Source organism: Polypterus senegalus, chromosome 3 (assembly GCF_016835505.1).
Source record: "Polypterus senegalus isolate Bchr_013 chromosome 3, ASM1683550v1, whole genome shotgun sequence".
NCBI lineage: Eukaryota > Metazoa > Chordata > Cladistia > Polypteriformes > Polypteridae > Polypterus > Polypterus senegalus.
Genome location: NC_053156.1, coordinates 173,542,207 through 173,557,554, shown reverse-complemented (window position 1 = coordinate 173,557,554; position 15,348 = coordinate 173,542,207). Strand labels below are relative to the sequence as shown.

At 42.4% G+C, this 15,348-nt stretch overlaps 1 protein-coding gene across 2 annotated transcripts in view; it reads right to left on the bottom strand.

Annotated features, from left to right (window-relative positions):
* Positions 1-15,348, bottom strand: part of LOC120525693 (CSC1-like protein 1) — a 148,901-nt gene that overhangs the window by 114,520 nt on the left and 19,033 nt on the right. For both annotated transcript variants that reach the window (XM_039748216.1, XM_039748217.1), the window contains exon 2: positions 2,413-2,587. In XM_039748216.1, coding sequence (XP_039604150.1) covers positions 2,413-2,568 — 156 coding nt within the window. In that variant the 5' untranslated portion in view covers positions 2,569-2,587. The remainder of the gene's footprint in view (positions 1-2,412; positions 2,588-15,348) is intronic.

The following is a 15,348-nucleotide window of genomic DNA, read 5'->3' as shown; positions in this document are numbered from 1 at the left end:
AACATACATCGACTCTGGTTTATATATTAGATTTGACCTTTTTCTGTGAAGTCTTCCCCTTTAACTGTATCCTAATACAGTACAATCCATCTTAATTGGCCTCACATTAACTGGCCGATGGATTAACCAGCCTGTTAAAATAAAATAAACATTTTTTTTAATCCAGAGTTCTTCTTTATATTATATGTATGCACTTCCTTCTTTCCTGGAAGGTGAGAGGGCTCCTACGCTCAGTGATTTCCATTTACATATTCCTTTCTGAATTTTCCACTAATCAATTTGGCTAGCTTGCAACGAGTATAGCCAAGTTTTTATTCGTTCTAGAAGTAGGGTGGAGTGCCAAATCATTGTTGAATGCACCCAGGCTACATTTAAGTTATAAAGCAAGTACAAGTGGAGGGGGAAATAAAACAACGATTTGGAGTAAAAAAAAAAAGTACGTCGAAGTACGTAGAACGAATAAAAGAACGCAACTTTTGTATGACTAAAGCAAATATTCTTGGAATTTAAACTGTTTCCCTTTACGATGAGTACAAAACGTAAATGAATTGTAGTTTCAATGGATACACGTCTTAAGACGCTAAAGTGGTTGGATAACGGTGAATCAGTGGTGAAAATCTGTGGTGAACTTGGTGTTGGGAAAAGCACGAAGAGACAGGCGTTCCATCGAGGATTTCTGTTCGAAAATGGAGTCTGACAAATCTGTCCAGTCATTGTACGAGAAAAAAATCCTGTGTGCGAAATCGTGGATATGGTTTCTTCAGGAACATCGAAGAGGTAGAGTACATACCTTAGAAATATTTTTCAACATTAAAATAGTTATGCGTCAGATTAACCGGCCAAAACGGCAACCAACCATGGGTCCAGTCCCGAGGTGGCTGGTTCAGAGGGATTGTACTGTAATGACAATCAGAAGCATGGTAAACACCACAGCAAATAGCTTCAAATGAGTTGTTTTTGAATGTTTTAAATCTCGTCCTGGAGTCACTTCTAGGTAAGGTCTACAATAATGTTCAGTGTCAGAGGTAAGCTAGTTTGGCTCCAGAGAATAAACTTGAGCTTCCTGTAATTGCCATTGATTGTCCTGGCATGCAAGAACTTAAATGTCAAATGGCAACTTCTATTTTATAGAACTATCATTTCAAAAGCACTTTTACAATATACAGAGCAAAAAAAGTCCAGGAAGGTAAAACTGTATAATGAAATGTTCTCAATGTGAGTCTTTAAAGTTTGATAAATGTCAGCTGTGAATACTCTGCAACTATTGTGTTATGTTAAAGTAATATTTATAATGTACGTTACTTTGATCTACTGCATTAAGCAAAGGCATCTTTTTTTTTGTTTGTGCATTTATTTTGTGATTTTTGGGTGCCAGCATAGGGCTTGCAACCTTGCATAGGGCTCCACATGGGCTTCAGCTAGCACGGTCTTTCTGCCAGTTCAACCTCCTCTATCTGAAACTATAGACATCTTCTTCGTCACATAAGGTCTAATGGCCTATAGGAATCTTCTCAGAATCCTTCCTATCTGAGAAACACTGATTCTTGCTATGGTTACTCTTCAAGGGCACCATGCTGTTATCATTTCACAGTAGCAATCTGTAATAAACTGGAAACACTATTACATTGATAATAAAACAAATTATTTTGATGAGCTGGCACCAAACCCTTGGGTGGGTCCGGCCTTGTGCCAATTTCTGCGTGGAATCCTCCAGACTCACACACCTATGAACTGGATTAAGTAGGATTGAGAAAATTGTGTTACTTATTCTTCTCTGTTGAAACTGGTACTTGGTCTAGATTTTCAAGCACTAAACACTTTTTTTTTTTTTTTAACACTTGGATGTGCAAACTGCATAACTGTAGCAACTGTCTACCTAGGCAAAAGTCCCAGGATATGCCCTTTTCTAGGTGGAATTAGTGGAATTCCTATAAATTTGTAAAAAGTGCACATATAATAGAAAATAAGCAATAGGGATTCAAGACTAAACTCAGAGGACAGTGACAATTTGAATCATTTTATACAAAGCAATTAACAGTGTATATTCCTGTAACTATTAAAATATAACTGAAATAAACACTGGGACAATTTTATTAAAATATATGAAATATATGAACATAAAAGATCATTGCTTGCTGACTTACACTGGTATCTATTAATACTAAAATATTCTATTATATGATGGAAAAATATTTTTTCACTCAATTAAATTTTGCAATTATACACATTTAAGATTTTTAATAATGTGAATAACATTATGAGCATGCAATTCATACATACATAGCTTAAATGTAAATTTCACCAGTAATAAGTTACAACTTCAGACTAAATAAGTTATGTTCTAGACAAGAAACTGAACTTTCTAATGAAAATATTAAAATATGTGTTTTAATAAACCATCTGATAACTTACCCAGAAGCATACAAAATCAATCAGAAGTACAACAGGGACACCTCCAAAATTTAGCCCTTGTAGTACAGTGCTTCCTTTAGATTGGTTAAAACAATCAGGGAGACTTTGGCCATTTCCAGAATCAGAAAACATATGTGATAACTGGAAATTAACCATCTTCTCTTATTTGGAAAACCTGCAAAACAACACACAGAGAATGGGCAGCATTGAACAAAGGCAACAAAAAGATACAGTGCTGAAATATAAAAGGCTCTTAGAATGCAATCACTTCCTCTTCCTTGCTTACAGGCTCATTTTTAAAAGAAGGGAACAAAACACAAAAAGTAGTAAGAGTTCCTACATTGTGCTTTTGCAAAACATCACAATAAGTGTAGTCAAACCCTTGAGGTTACACAATATTCTTGATAAATTAACATATCTATTCACTTAAGCATTTACAGTATAACTAGTAATTTTCTAGGATCATGAATAGATCAGATGAATTAAATCTAACTGACTTTAGGACCTACCAGGTGTTGGTAGGTAAAGATAATATAGTGTGTAGTTTTTATTGTAATAAACCTAAACGAATTGTTGCCTCAGAGCTTTAAAATAGCAATCAAAATTGTTTAACAGTAAGAAATGATAACCTTTAACTCATATTATTAAAGAAAATACAAAGCGGTCTTGACAAGATGCTATATATACACATACATACATATATATATATATATATATATATATATATATATATATATATATATATATACATATATACATATATACATATATACACATATATATATATATACACATATACACATATATATATATATATATATACACACACACACACACACACACAAACTGCTCAAAAAAATTAAAAGAACACTTTGAAAACACATCAGATGTCAATGGGAAAAAGAAATCCTCCTGGATATCTATACTGATATAGACTGGGTAATGTGTTAGGAACGAAAGGATGCCACATCGTTTGATGGAAATGAAAATGATCAACCTACAGAGCCCTGAATTCAAAGACGCCCCAAAAATCAGAGTGAAAAAATTATGTGGCAGGCTAGTCCATTTTGCCAAAATTTAATTGCAGCAACTCAAAATTGTAAGCAGCACTTTGTATGGCCCCTGTGTTCTTGTATACATGCCTGACAACATCGGTGCATGCTTCTAATGAGATGACAGATGGTGTTGTGGGGATCTCCTCCCAGATCTGGACCAGGGCATCACTGAGCTCCTGGACAGTCTGAGGTGCAACCTGGTGGCATTGGATGGACCAAAACATAATGTCCCAGAGGTGTTCTATTGGATTTAGGTCAGGAAAGTGTGGTGGCCAGTCAATGGTATCAATTCCTTCATCCTCCAGGAACTGCCTGCATACTCTCACCACATGAGGCCAGGAATTGTCGTGCACCAGGAGCCACTGTACCAGCATAGGGTCTGACAATGGGTCCAAGGATTTCATCCTGATACCTAATGGCAGCCAAGGTGCCTTTGTCAAGCCTGTAGCGGTCTGTGTGACCCTCCATGGATATGCCTCCCCAGACAATCATTAACCCACCACCAAACTGCTCATGCTGAATGATGTTACAGGCAGCATAATGTTCTCCATGGCTTCTCCAGACCCTTTCACTTCTGTCACGTGCTCAGGGTGAACCTGCTCTCATCTGTAAAAAGCACAGGGCACCAGTGGTGCATCTGCCAATTCTGGTATTCTATGGCGAATGCCAATCGAGCTGCATGCTGCTGGGCAGTGAGCTCAGGGCCCATTAGAGGACATGGGGCCCTTGGGTCACCCTCATGAAGTCTTTCTGGTTGTTTGGTCAGAGACATTCACACCAGTGGCCTGCTGGAGGTCATTTTGTAGGGCTCTGGCAGTGCTCATCCTGTTCCTCCTTGCCCAAAGGAGCAGATACTGGTCCTGCTGATGGGTTATGGACCTTCTATGGCCCTCTCCAGCTCTCCTAGAGTAACTGCTTGTCTCCTAGAATCTCCTCCATGCCCTTGAGACTGTGCAGGGAGACACAGCAAACCTTCTGGCAATGACACGTATTGATGTGCCATCCTGGAGAAGTTGGACTACCTGTGCAACCTCTGTAGGGTCCAGGTATCGCCTCATGCTACCAGTAGTGACACTGACTGTAGCCAAATGCAAAACTAGTGAAGAAACAGTCAGAAAAGATGAGGAGGGAAAAATGTCAGTGGCCTCCACCTGTTAAACCATTCCTGTTTTGGGGGTCATCTCATTGTTGCCCCTCTAGTGCATCTGTTGTTAATTTCATTAACACCACAGCAGCTGAAACTGATTAACAACCCCTCTGCTACTTAACTGACCAGATTAATATCCCATAAGTTTCATTGACTTTATGCTATACTCTGATTAAAAGTGTTCCTTTAATTCTTTTGAGCAGTGTGTATATATATATATATATATATATATATATATATATATATATATATATATATATACATATATATATATATATATATATATATATATACACATATACATATACATACACACACACCTAAAGGATTATTAGGAACACCTGTTCAATTTCTCATTAATGCAATTATCTAATCAACCAATCACATGGCAGTTGCTTCAATGCATTTAGGGGTGTGGTCCTGGTCAAGACAATCTCCTGAACTCCAAACTGGGAAAGAAAGATGATTTAAGCAATTTTGAGCGTGGCATGGTTGTTGGTGCCAGACGGGCCGGTCTGAGTATTTCACAATCTGCTCTCAGTTACTGGGATTTTCACGTACAACCATTTCTAGGGTTTACAAAGAATGGTGTGAAAAGGGAAAAACATCCAATATGCGGCAGTCCTGTGGGCGAAAATGCCTTGTTAATGCTAGAGGTCAGAGGAGAATGGGCCGACTGATCTTTGACTGAAATAACCACTTGTTACAACCGAGGTATGCAGCAAAGCATTTGTGAAGCCACAACGCGCACAACCTTGAGGCGAATGGGCTACAACAGCAGAAGACCCCACCGGGTACCTCTCATCTCCACTACAAATAGGAAAAAGAGGCTACAATTTGCACGAGCTCACCAAAATTGGACAGTTGAAGGCTAGAAAAATGTTGCCTGGTCTGAGGAGTCTCGATTTCTGTTGAGACATTCAAATGGTAGAGTCAGAATTTGGCGTAAACAGAATGAGAACATGGATCCATCATGCCTTGTTACCACTGTGCAGGCTGGTGGTGGTGGTGTAATGGTGTGGGGGATGTTTTCTTGGCACACTTTAGGCCCCTTAATGCCAATTGGGCATCGTTTAAATGCCACAGGCTACCTGAGCATTGTTTCTGACCATGTCCATCCCTTCATGACCATCATGTACCCAATCCTCTGATGGCTACTTCCAGCAGGATAATGCACCATGTCACAAAGCTCGAATCATTTCAAATTGGTTTCTTGAACATGACAATGAGTTCACTGTACTAAAATGGTCCCCAGTCACCAGATCTCAAACCAATAGAGCATCTTTGGGATGTGGTGGAACGGTAGCTTCATGCCCTAGATGTGCATCCCACAAATCTCCATCAACTGCAAGATGCTATGCTATCAATATGGGCCAACATTTCCAAAGAATGCTTTCAGCACCTTGTTGAATCAATGCCACGTAGAATTAAGGCAGTTCTGAAGGAGAAACACCGTATTAGTATGGTGTTCCTAATAATCCTTTAGGTGAGTGTATATATATATATATATATATATATATATATATATATATATATATATATATATATATATATATATATATATATATATATATATATATATATATATATATATATATATATGCAAAGTCGTAAAATGTATACAGCACTGATGTGCACAAAACAAGTCCAAAACAGAACTGAGGGAATAGGGAAATGGTGGAGGCTTTTAAAGAGGAAGACAGGAAGGGAGATCAAAGGGGCCGGGCACATGAAGGTCCTCAGCCATAGGTTCGAGCCCGGACAGGACATCACAGGGGCCGGAGCCAGCAAGGACTCCTTCCACAGGCTCAGTCAAAAGAAGTGACGTCAAATGGACCAGGGGCCTCATGTATAACGCCGTGTGAAGAACTCTCAATATAACTTGGTGTAAGCACAAAAGCTGAAATGTGCTTACGCGCAGAAAAATCCAGATGCAGGAATCTGTGCGTACTCCAACTTCCACGTTATTCTGCTACATAAATCCCAATCAGCGTGAAAAGTAACGCTCGTGCACGCGCTTTATGTAACGCCCCAACTCCTTCCTAGAATTACGCCTCTTTGAATATGCAAATCAATATAAATCGCCCTTAAGCTTAGCCTTCTGTGAAAAGACAATGGGAAAAGCACGGAGGAAAATATACGAATTTCAGCGAATACCAAGTGGAGGCAAAGGAAAAACATACTATTTGTTCAAATAAACCGTGGTATAATTAACAAAAGGAAGTTGATCGAGTGACATAGCGTGTTGGAGAATCTTGAAAGCTCACGTTCACAAAATCTCACAGTGCCGGAAATAAAAAAAGAAGTCACATATCAAAGTCGCCGTGAAAAGGCGAGTTGTAGCCCACTGTCCAAGTGTCATATGAAAGCTTATTAGGGTACAGAGAAAAAAGGCACACAATGGGGAAAAAGCACAAAATGTCAACTTCAATCTCGACATTTTCACTTTAATCATGTAGTTTATTTTGTCATTAAAGTAGAACATCATAAACTTCATCTTAAAATCGTTTAATTAACCAGTTTCTCAAATCACATTGTAATTAAAGTAGCACGTTAAATGCTTTGTTTTGTATTTGATCTTCTATGTGCTCTGTGTGTGTGAATCACTACTTGCTTCTTAAACCGGCTCTCTTCCTCCGACTGGACACAGAATCCATTACATTCGAGATATTACAGCTCTCTGAATAACTAAAAAACTGAGATGTATACGTGATATAATTTTTATGATGATAGGAGTTAGAGTACATTATTAAACATGAATTTCACGGCGCAGTGATTGTGTGCGACCTTCGATGAAATAATTTATTGCAGCAGTACTCAGGGGCGGCTCTAGGCTTGTGGTGGCACTGGGCAGACGAAGAATAGGTGGCTCCTTCGCCCGCCAATGTCAGTAAGGTAGCTAATGCATGATGGATGGCCACATCCGTTGCAGACACTGCATAGCCGCCTCATGCTCATGACACAAGCATTTAACTTTTGCCGAAATTTGTCGCTGCGTTTTTTAGCTGTGTTATTTTTCTGTTTCTCTTTCCGTTTTATATTTAATATATATTGGCGTAGCCGCCACTGCAGTCCTTGCTTTTCTTTCCCCAAATACCCAATCACCACACAATCAGCTCTGTAATAGAAGTTAAGCCATCTGTAAGCTTAGCGCCGATTCTTTGAAACATTGAAATATCTTCGTAGTACATGTTTAATTATTCTATCCTTCACGACACTCCCAGTGAAGAATATAGATTATTTAAATGAAGTTAAAGTTTTATCTGTATAATATAATAAACATATTTTGCTGCATTTCACCTTAAAAATGATATTGTCATCATATGTAAATACGCGCTTTATAAAGTGGCTCAGGTTGTGCGATATTATAACTGTAGTGTAAGTTTACAGTGAGGTGATTGTACTTATAAGTACACACAGGAAGAGTAGCATTGCTTTGACGCTGGGTGCCGCCAGTCTGCAAAACCAAGCGGAGAACTTGCGTATGACAAGGTTTGAGGTACCGTGGAAAAGTGCGTGGCTTTATGTCAAGTGTAGGTTTTATACATCGCGGTTTGAAAGTGGAAAAGTTCTTACGCAACATTTCTGTGCATACGCACCATTTATACATGAGGCCCCAGGTGGAATCTCCCATGAATGGTCTGCAGGAAAGGGAGAAAAGGAGTCAGTGCACTCTGCCACATCCCAATATGACTCGGATATGCCCTTACTCAAGCCCTTTAGCTGCCTCCCATGCGCATGTGTGTGACAAGCCCTCCCCAAACCCTCCCTGCAGCCCAGACCTGTTGGGCCGGGCAATCCTGACCGAGATGTCGTGAACCCGAGAAAGAGCATCGGGACTGGCGTGAAGAGTGCCCCGACAATGAATGAGAGAAAACTTATATGGCTGGAGGTCAAGAAACCACCTGGTGACGCGTGGATTTGACTCCTTGTGCAGGGCCATCCACTGTAAAGGTGCAGGGTCCGTGACAAGGGTGAATTCTCGGCCCAACAGGTAGTACTTCAGCTGAGTAATCCAAATGGAAGGACACAATACTGCCAGTGTCCGCTAGGGGTGCTAAACACAGTCTTAACCTTTGCGTAGTCTGTTAAAGGAACCTGCCAGTACCCCTTTGTCATGTCCAGTGTGGTCAAATATTGAGCCTCTCCAAGCATCTCAAGGAGGTCGTCCACTCATGGCACTGGATAAGTGTCAAACTGGAAGACTTCATAAAGTCGATGGAAGTCGTTGCAAAACCTCCAACTCCAGTCAGGCATTGCGACCAATACAATGGGACTGGACCAGGGACTATGACTTTCCTCGGTTACACCTAGTTCCAGCACGTGCTTGATCTCAAGCTCCACATTATCGTCTTCCTGAGGCAAAAAGAGCTGGAGTTTTCTTGGACTATAACCCCGGGCTCTGTCAAAATGTTGTGCTCAACCAGAGAGGTCACTACCTCCAGGACAGACAGGATAACTTTTTCCAGTTCCCATCGTTGTCTGGGACTTAAATCCACACCGAAGTTAAGGCTAACCGTCAAAGCAAAGAGCGAGCGGGGTTGACCAGAGGAGGGATCGGGATCTCTGTCCTTGCACAGTTTCAGCAGATTTACATGATAAACCTGTTCCCTCGGCCGACGATTGGGTTGACTCACCAAATAGTCAACGACTCCTTTCCTCTCCTTAACTTCGTAGGGGCTTTGCCAATGGGCAAGCAACTTAGAGTGGGAAGTAGGTACTAGGACCATGACCCGATCTCCCAGGCAGAACTCCTGGAGAGCCGTGCCACAGTCATAATATCGGACCTGTGCTACTTGTGCCTCTTCCATGTGACTTAAGGAGGGACCAAATCGTTCATGTAATTGTGTGATATATTCCAATGTTTGTACAGTAAAGAGCCTCTTCTTCCCATCCTTCTTTTAGGATATCTAAAATACCCCGGGGTTAATAATTCAAAACGAAGAACCCCATGGCGGCTTGTGGGACTTCCCAGTAGGCAAAAAGAATGAGGGGGAGGAGCGGATCCCAGTTCCTTCCATCCTCGTTGACCACCTTACAAAGCATATGTTTGAGAGTTTGATTGAACCTCTCTACCAAACCGTCTGTTTGAGGATGATATGCCGCAGTCTTTAGATGCTTTATTTTCAGTAACTTGGCAGTCTCCTTGAACGTCTCCTTGAACGTCTCCAAGGTAAAGGGCGTCCCTTGGTCCGTCAGGACTTCCTTAGGAATGCCCATACGCGCAAAGACCCCTAGTAATTCCCATGTGATGGCTTTAGAAGTAGCCGAGCGCAACAGAACAGCTTCGGGGTATTTAGTAGCATAATCCATGAGGACTAAAATGTACTTGTGTCCTCGGGCTGAAGGCTCTAGAGGTCCGACTAAATCAACCCCAATTCTGTGGAAAGGAACATCAATCAGGGGAATAGGAATGAGAGGAGCACGGTCCTTCCTAGGAATTTGTCGCAATTGACACTCCGGGCAGAAGTACAAAAGCAACAAACCTCCTCATTGATTCCCAGCCAAAAGAAGCAGAGCTTGATCCACTCCAGGGTTTTCTCAGTGCCCAAATGGCCACCTAGGAGGTGGGCATGTGCCAACTCACAGACTTACCGCCGGAAGGTTTGCGGGATTAACAGTAGCCTTCTCTCCTGTCCATCATGCTCAGCTACGCGATACAGCACATCATTTTCTAACACAAAGTGAGGACCCTGTGGCATTGACTGGTTAGTGCACTGGCCGTTGACTAGGACCACTGCATTTTTGGCAAACTTTAGGGAATCGTCATTCCACTGCTCCCTTTTAAAAGAAGCCGGCATCTCTCTAAATTGAAACCGCAAAAGGGAGAGAGGGTCTGGGCCGACGTCAACGGGCGTGGTTTCCTGCTATTCCATCTCGGTGCTGGAGGATGACGTAACGGCACGAAACGGTCCGGGAGTTGCCACATCACTTAGGGAAGCCGCTTCGTCTCTCTCTCTCCCGGCTGGTTACACGCCGTGGAGGCAGCTTGAGACGGCACATCCCTGTCTATAATTAGGCCCAAGTTAACCCCAGGAGTGGTACGTGTCTCATCGCTTTCAATTTTAGACCAGTCCCGCTCTAGTATCACCAGGTGTGGAGGATCTAGAAGAACCGCCACGGTTAATTTCTGAACCAATCCCCCGTAACTGATCACACAACAGGCGGACCTGTACCAGCGGATTTCCCCGTGGACACAGGTTATACTGGTCTTAAACTTTAAGTACTGTCGCGGCAGCACAAATCGGCGGGCAACAATGGAAATGTTGCTGCCAGAATCGAAGAAAGCTGTGGTTTTGTAGCCGTTTACGATCACCACGCCTGTGTGCGAGACCGCCAACGGTTTAGTCTGGTTATTCCAGGATTTCAGTGGATTTTCATTCCTCGGGATTGGGGCTTCAGAAAGAAATGCCTGCACCTGCCGAGTAGCATGCATACATACACAGCATTATATTCTGTGTCATCTTTCATATCTAAAAGATAGATCTGCATTTTGGCTTTTACCAGGGCTGTCAGATTAAGATTATAATCCTTACAATAAAAATACCTCTACTCAAACCGCCACCTTATCATTGTGGAGGGGATTGCATGTCCCAATGATCCCAGAAGCTCTGTTGTCCAGGGCTTTATGCCCCCGGTAGGGTCACCCAATGCAAACTGTTCCTAGGTGAGGGATGAGACAGAGAGCGGTTCATCAAACCTCCTATGAAGAATAAAAATTTTGGACGGTGTTTTCCCTCGCCCAGACGCAGGTCACCAAGGCCCGCCTCTGGAGCCATAGCCTGGAGGTGGGGCTCGATGAATGCCTGGTGGCCATACCTGCACCCATGGGGCTCGGTCGGGCACAGCCCGAAGAGGCAACATGGGTCCCCCTTCCCTTGGGCTCACCACCTATGGGAGGGGCCAAGGAGGTCGGGTGCAGTGCGAGTTAGGTGGTGGCCGAAGGTGGGGACCTTGGTGGTCTGATCCTCAGCTACAGAAGCTGGCTCTTGGGACATGGAATGTCACCTCTCTGAAGGGGTAGGAGCCTGAGCTAGTGCGCGAGGTCGAGAAGTTCTGGCTAGAAATAGTCGGGCTCACGTCGATGCACAGCTTGGACTCTGGAACCAATCTCCTTGAGAGGGGCTGGACTCTCTGCCATTCTAGAGTTGCCCCTGGTGAGAGGTGCCGAGCAGGTGTGGGCATACTTATTGCCCCATGACTTGGAGCCTGTTCATTGGGGTCTACCCTGGTGGACGAGAGGGTAGCCTCCCTCCGCCTTCAGGTGGGGGGACAGATGAGAACGGTTTGTGCATATGCGCCAAACAGCAGTCTGGAGTACCCACCCTTTTTGGAGTCCCTGGAGGGGGTGCTAGAGGGCATACCTGCTGGGGACTCCCTCGTTCTGCTGGGAGACTTCAATGCTCACGAGGGCAATGACAGCGAGACCTGGAAGGGCGTGATTGGGAGGAATGGCCTTTCGATCTGAACCCGAGTTGTGTTTTGTTATTAGACTTCTGTGCTCATCATGGATTGTCTATAACGAACACCATGTTCAAGCATAGGGGTGTTCATATGTGCATTTGACTTTGTGGTTGTGTCGTCGGACTTGCGGCCACATGTCTTGGACACTCGGGTGAAGAGAGGGGCAGAGCTGTCAACTGATCACCACCTGGTGGTGAGATGGCTTTGATGGTGGGTGAGGATGCCGGTCAGGCCTGGTAGGCCCAAACGTATTGTGAGAATGTCTGGCAGAGTCCCCTGTCAGAAGTAGCTTCAACTCCCACCTCCAGCAGAACTTCGACCACGTCCCGAGGCAGGTGGGGGACATGAAGTCCGAATGGGCCATGTTCCGTGCCTCTATTGTTGAGGCGGCTGACCACAGCTGTGGCTTTAAGGTGGTCGGTGCCTGTCGTGGTGGCAATCCTCAAACCAAAAAATAAAACTCACCTTTTGTCATCTGGCTGTTTTCCTGAAGCATCAATGTGTTCTCTTCAAGAATTTCGTTGTACATTTCGAAGAGCACGCATGCCACCTCGTCATTTACCTTGGCCCTTTTCTGTTGTGAACAATCTCTGCAATTCCCTCGTTTGCATTTCGTTCGATGAAAGTTCCATCTGAGCTTGCAACATTTTGAGTGCCAGTGACTCTGCATTTTTATCTGCATCAAAATAGCGGTCTTTGTATCTCTGGTCTACAATAGTAACTGCCATAAAGACGATGACCAGGCTGGAATTACAACAAAGGATCCTGAAGCTTGTGACGACATTATCATGTAAATAATGTATATCAAAAAATGAAATACACTGAGGAACATAAGTATTTGAACACCCTGCGATTTTGCAAGTTCTCCCACTTAGAAATCATGGAGGGGTCTGAAATTCACATCGTAGGTGCATTCCCACTGTGAGAGACAGAATGTAAAAAAAAAAAAAAAATTCAGGAAATCACATTGTATGATTTGTACAAAATTTATTTGTATTGCACTGCTGCACATAAGTATTTGAACACCTGAGAAAACCAGTGTTAATATTTGGTACAGAAGCCTTTGTTTGCAATTACAGAGGTCAAACGTTTCCCGTAGTTCTTGACCAGGTTTGCACACACTGCAACAGGGATTTTGGCCAACTCCTCCACACAGATCTCCTCTAGATCTGTCAGGTTCCGGGGCTGGCATTGAGCAACATGGAGTTTCAGCTCCCTCCAAAGATTTGATTGGATTTAGGTCTGGAGACTAGCTAGGCCACTCCACAACCTTGATATGCTTCTTACGCAGCCACTCCTTAGTTAACCTGGCTGTGTGCTTCGTGTCATTGTCATGTTGGAAGGCCCAGACATGACCCATCTTCAGTGCTCTGACTGACAGAAGGAGGTTGTTGCTCAAAATCTCACAATACATGGCCCTGTTCATCCTCTCCTTAATACAGTGCAGTCGTCCTGTCCCCTTCGCAAAAAAGCACCCCCAAAGCATGATTTTTCCACCCCCATGCTTCACAGTAGGGATGGTGTTCTTGGGATGCAACTCCTCCTTTTTCCTCCAAACACGACGAGTGAAGTTTAGACCAAAAAGTTCTATTTTGGTCTCATCTGACCACATGACTTTCTCCCATGCATCCTCTGGATCATCCAGATGGTCAATGGCATATTTCAGACGGGGCTGGACATGTGATGACTTGAGCAGGGGAACCTTCCATGCAATGCGCGATTTGAAACCATGACAGCATAGTGTTCCACCGACTGACTTTTGAAACTGTGGTCTCAGCTCTCTTCATGTCATGTCTTGACCAGCTCCTCCCGTGTAGTTCTGGGCTAATTCCTCACCTTTTATCATTTGTGATACCCCACAAGGTGAGATCTTGCATGGAGCCCCAATCCGAGGGAGACTGACAGTCATCTTTAGCCTCTTCCATTTTCTGACAATTGCTCCAACAGTTGATCTATTTTCACCAAGCTGCTTGGCAATTGCCCCGTAGCCCTTTCCAGGCTTGTGGAGGTCCACAATTTTGTCTCTGGTGTCTTTTGACAGCTCTGTGGTCTTGCCCATTGTAGTAGTTGGGAGTCTGACTGACTGTGAGGTGGACAGGTGTCTTTAAAGAGCTCAGACAGGTGCTAATTAAAATTACTAAATGGAGTAGAGGTGGACTTCTTAAAGGCAGAGTAGCAGGTCTTTGAGAGCCAGAATTCTTGCTGATTGCCAGGTGTTCAAATACTTATGTTCCTCACTGTATATAGTATGTGCATTATGCTGATGCACTCTCCATCTATATCATTTTAGTGTGCGCAGTCTTTAGATTATGAAGTTTGCAAAGTTTGTGTTGCAAAATGTATATGACAAACAGAAGAAAAACAGCAAAAAAGTAGACTCTTTAATGCTTTTGTATGTTTGAATAAACAAAAAAATGCAAATTAAACAGTCTGTTTGTTAAATTTGCTTTGATTCTTTAAAATCTATTTATTGCTCCACTGAATACCTTAGAGTTTAAGAAAAAAAAATTAAAGAATACTCTCAGATTAAATTTTACAGTGAATTGGCTCAGGATATCTCCAAGATACTGTTACATTTAAGAAGCTCTTTTTTTATATCATTTGAGGCGAAAAAAAAAACCAAAAAACGACTTTGCCAATTATCAAAACAAAAATTTAGGAAGTATACTTTGTGAAATACTGCCTTCTCCATCTGTTAACATATGTGTCATTGCATTACTTTTTTAAGACAGTGAAGAAATGATGGTTTCATCATTTTTAATATATTTTACATACAATTATTGGCCCCAAACATAATTTGGAAACATGCATATGACAAAAAAAAAAAAAAAGATTATCACAAGAAATTTTACAATACTTTAAATTCTGAGCACATTACTTTGAACTTTTTGTGAGAAAATTCCTTACCATATGATACATAATACAGGAAGGTAAGTACTAAATACTAGCAGGTGATACAGTACCATTAACAGACATTCTAATTTAGTTGGAGGCATTAGTTGTGCTAAATCATCTCAGTGAAATCTTCATTTCACTAACTTTGTGTACCCCTTTTCCCAAATATCAGGTTTAATTTCATTTTGATAGATGTCAGAAACTATAATCAAAAGTCAGGAATAATCTATACTAATAAAACGCAAAGCCCTCACTCACTCACTCACTCATCACTAATTCTCCAACTTCCCGTGTGGGTGGAAGGCTGAAATTTGGCAGGTTCATTCCTTACAGCTTTCTTACAAAAGTTGGGCAGGTTTTATATCGAAATTCTAC